Source organism: Sinocyclocheilus rhinocerous, unplaced genomic scaffold, assembly GCF_001515625.1.
Source record: "Sinocyclocheilus rhinocerous isolate Xijiao unplaced genomic scaffold, SAMN03320098_v1.1 scaffold1182, whole genome shotgun sequence".
Taxonomy (NCBI): Eukaryota; Metazoa; Chordata; class Actinopteri; order Cypriniformes; family Cyprinidae; genus Sinocyclocheilus; species Sinocyclocheilus rhinocerous.
In genome coordinates, this window is record NW_015624203.1 from 1,167,682 (window position 1) to 1,172,312 (window position 4,631).

Below are 4,631 nucleotides of genomic sequence, written 5' to 3' on the forward strand. Positions count from 1 at the left end.
GGTTCATTTAAAGAAGGTGAGCGTCCCTATACTCTTAATCATAAGCGTTTGGAATAATATGTAGCCTATTGTTATATTTTTCTTTCATAAATGGCACTTTGGTGTGGATTTATACCTTCACATTGCGTTCCAGAGGCAGAGACTGGATGGCCATTCCTGGGACTATTCCAGATAAGAAACCGGAGAGCAGAAATGATCAAAAACATTCCAAACATCAAACCCCTCTCCTCTGAATGCTGAATGTTCTGTGTTCAAGGTCAGGAGTTTTTTCTCCTGGTTGAGATCGAGTCTTTATGGGAGTAATCATAAAGTCATGCGCACATCATTTCTTTTCTTTTTCCTTTGGCAAGCATGCTGGACTTGTTAGTCTTTTTAAAAGATTTGTTTATCCAGTGCCAATGAAAATTGTTTGACGTACCTTTGAAATGCGTGCAGTACTATAATGTAAAACATTCACATGCAGACACGCATGTTTACCTAGCTAAATGGGCACATTGCATAAACTTCTTGCATGTTTTTCCGCGTTTTTTTTTATATACAGCTAGTTAAATATTATATATTATAACCTAACCCACACCCCGAACACTTTTAGCATGTTTACTATTTTAACTTTGTTTACCATTAATGAGGACATCCCCAAAAAGAGATTTTAGAAGATTTTGTCAGGTTTAACTTACTTCTAGATACAAATTTGTCCCCAAAATACGGCGCGCACACACAAACACACACACACACACACACACACCATGTGCAGAACACTAGATTTCAATAAAAACATATTTTAGCTGATTTATAAGTCTTTTTAACTAGTAAGGACCAGTAAAATGTCTTCACTAGTGTGTTGTTAAAGTATTTCACAATATAAGTGAGGACGTTTGGTCCTCACAAGTATAGTCAAAACAAGTACACCTTAATAGACAAGCCACAGTCGGAGAGCACGTCCCCAGAATAGCTTGATGTTTGAAATCAAACTAACACTACATTGCCCTCTTCTGGTGGCATATGTGAAACGGTCTGCAATAAACCTGATTTAATGTTAATTTGAGGTCTGTTTGTGGCATGTGATATATGAGAGCAGTTAACTTAAAATATTATACATAAAACATGAAGAGAACCTTTGAAAGATATGTTAATGATGCACACTGACATGAGATCACAACAGAACACTTGAAAGAGAAATGACATTGAACCAAGCTGTTTCTTTAAGTGGCTTTTATAATGTCAACACACTGTATGTTCAGACGTACAATAATAAGACTGCATTATTGATGTAAAATTGTGTGACAAATCATATAAAAATAAACCATCGATCTACAAATCAGTTTTTCATGCATAACGGCTGTTCATGAAATGTCATGACGCATCATGAGACTGTCCAAAATGCATTTTAATAGGTCACAAGCAATCATGTCTTCACAAACACTGTACCCTGCATAAAAGATAAATTCTTGATTGTCTTCAACACAGGAAAAGGGTGTCGCTGAATTAAACAGTTGCATAGCAACAAACCAAAATGTGAATGAACATGACAGCTGCTTACTAAAGTGATTTGTTTAATCTCCGTTTCTATGAAAGTTTAAGAGATTAAACAAGCTACAAACTCAGAGAGAGAGAATAAAGTTAACAAACATCAAATGAAAGCTGAAAATTGCAGGCACATACGTACAGTAACATGAGACAAATAAAAAGAACTTCATTCAATCAGAGTCGCAGCGTGACACTGACCTCTAGAGGAATTTTTAGACATTACAGTCTATAGGTAGTGAGGAGTTTATAGTAAAAAAAAAAAAAAAAAAAAAAAGTTCTGCATCAGTTATAGGACAGATTTCACATATGCTTTGCCAAACAGTGATGTGAAAATTTGACGACTCGTTTAGACAAATAAAATGTTATCCTGACAGTTTAAAATATTAATATATGCTCTGGGTTCATATAGAATATACAAAGAAATCATGTGAATGTTTTCTGGTTGCCTGAATTTCGTCTATATTGTTCAATGACAAAAAAATTATATAAATAATCTGGGCCATGTCCGAAAGATGAAAAATGTGGCATACGGAGGTAGGAAGGCAAAAAGGCACATCTGAATCCAATGATTGTGTCACATCCTATCAACTGAGATTTCTTCATCTGCTTATGATATCCCGCTATTCTGTGTGTGCGATTCCATGACAGTTGAACTGAATTACATCTGAAAGGCAGTAGTGAGTTTGTGTATAAATGTAGGTTTCTGCCCAATATTGTGAGCTTTTTACTCATTTACTCAAAATATCCTAATTTTTGGGATATTATTATTAAATATCCCCCCCCAAAAAATATATTTTTTCATAATTTACTCACCCTCAAGTTGTTCCAAACCTGGATGAGTTTCTTTCTTCTGCTGAACACAAAATAAGTAAATTGAATTCCTAGCAAGAAATTATTACTATGGTATTTAAATATTTGCTTGGTTAGCACCAAAGTTCTCGCTATTTTGTTGTAGATCATTAGACCGTTATGCCACTTCAGAAGCCTGCTGAAATCAGTTTCAGGATGTACCTTAGAAACGCAAATGTTGCCTGAGAAGTCACTGGCTTATTGGCTTACAGCGAACGCAGCCCTGGTGTGTCTCTTGTGTTAAAATGACTTGAATGCCACCACAGTAACAGAAGAATGTCACAGAACACATTCTCTCCCACATGTACAAATGCCTACATTTATAATAACATGCAGGCAACATATGGTGGCTATAATTAAAGCAACATTTTTTTTCATGTTAAGGCATCAGTGATATATTTTTGCAAAACTATTACCTTAATTTGGAAACGTCGGCTATAGGGTTGGATTTCAACGCAATATTAATGCAATTTAACTGATTCAATAAGTCCAAAATGCAACGACGGGACAGAGACCAAGACATTCTGAAGCCTTCCAGGAAGTCGTCGATGAGTGAAAAAGCAGACAAAACTGGTGATAAACCCACAGCTCTGTAGAAAATAACCTTGAAAGAGCATGATTTCAAAGTTCTGTTTGAAAAAAAGGACATTTTAAGGCCATGTATAGTCATACTAAGTTGAAAAAGTGGCATGAACTTCACAGAGAATTTGTGAATATACAAGTTTCCTTTAAAACACATTTATAAAACAACAAAATATAAACTTTCGCATTTTGTTCAGGCTATTTCATATTTACAAGGAAGAAAAAAAACATTAAAATATCAATAATTCAATAAATCAATATACAGGACAACACATGTATTCACAAATCGGCAGTAATGATGGATTCACTGTACATCAGTCTGTTAGTGTCAGCCAGCAGCACTGCTTGACTTGGGTCTATTTGCATAGTCTTCTGTGCCATATGTCCAAAAACTGGCATTGTGCCACCTGACACTGCTGTCATGGGTGTCAGTGTGACACAATGAGAAAGCAAAGGAGTATTGGCGTCATGATTGGAGCCTGTGGAGGGGATGCTGGTTACGTGACCTGTGCTGGTTGAGCCGCTGGCGCTGCTGGGTGACCGGCTCTTCGGCGGAGGGCCGTGATGCACCATCTGTGGAGGGCCCTGAGATGGAGCGAAATGGGCAGCAGGGAAGGCAGCATAGCCTGTTGGGATAGGGTATCCATTTACAGGTATAAAACGGTGGTTTTGAGGCATCGGCGCTGCCATGAAGCCCGCGATTTGTCCCGGTACAAGGCTCTGTGGAGGTCCGTAGATGTAGCCGGCATAGCGCGGGCTGCTGAGGTTGCTGACGGGGCTGGCGCTCAGAGAGGTAGTCTGGGTGGTGGCGTTGCCTCCTGATGGTGTGCTGGAGCTGGCGTGGGAAGACAGACCCTCCCAAGCACGTAGTCGGGCGTGGATGTCTTTGAATCTCGGCCGTCGAGTGGGACCCTCCTGCCAGCACTCGGCCATCAGCATGTACATGCGAGGGGGGCAATCCTCCGGGCAGGGCAGCAGCTGCCTCTTCCGCACCATCTCCATCACTTCCTGGTTGCTGAAACCATAATAGGGCTGCAGGCCGAAGCTGAAGATCTCCCACAGAACCACACCGAAGGCCCAAATGTCAGAGTCTGTTGTGTATTTCCCGTAAATGATGGCTTCTGGTGGCATCCAGCGAATAGGAAGGAGCGTTTTGGGCTGGACTCGGTAATAATCTGAGGTGTAGATTTCTCTTGACAAGTCAAGATCGGAGATCTTGATGTGAAGTTGCTCACCAACCAGGATGTTTCTTGCCGCAAGGTCTTTGTGGACGTAAAAATGGCTTGCGAGGTACTCCATCCCGGCTGCGACTTGAATGGCCAGGTGAAGAAAGTCTCCATGGTCGAGGCTAGACTTGACGGTACCGTCTTCATCGCTACTGCAGCCCACATCTGAGTGGGGAGAGCGCATGATGAGAAACTCGTGGAGGTCCCCTTGAGCTAGGAACTCGAAGAGCATGCAGACAGGCTGCTCCTGGGTCACGACACCCAGCAGACAAACCACATTGGGATGATGAAGTTCTGCCAGGACAGATGCTTCCTGCTGAAAATCGCCCCACTGTTGTGCACTTGAGATGTCCTTCAGTGTTTTTATGGCCACTAGCTGAGCTTGCTCCATGCCTGGCAGGTACAGGTGGCCTTTGTAGATTTTACCAAAGTTGCTCTCGCCCAACT

The 4,631-nt window shown here is 40.8% G+C and overlaps 1 protein-coding gene across 1 annotated transcript in view; it reads right to left on the bottom strand.

Moving 5' to 3' along the window:
• Nucleotides 1–2,467: 2,467 nt before the first annotated feature.
• Nucleotides 2,468–4,631, bottom strand: part of LOC107739155 (inactive tyrosine-protein kinase transmembrane receptor ROR1-like) — a 132,204-nt gene continuing 130,040 nt past the window's right edge. Inside the window, 1 exon segment of the mRNA XM_016551169.1 lies at nucleotides 2,468–4,629. Coding sequence (XP_016406655.1) covers nucleotides 3,238–4,629 — 1,392 coding nt within the window. The 3' untranslated portion in view covers nucleotides 2,468–3,237.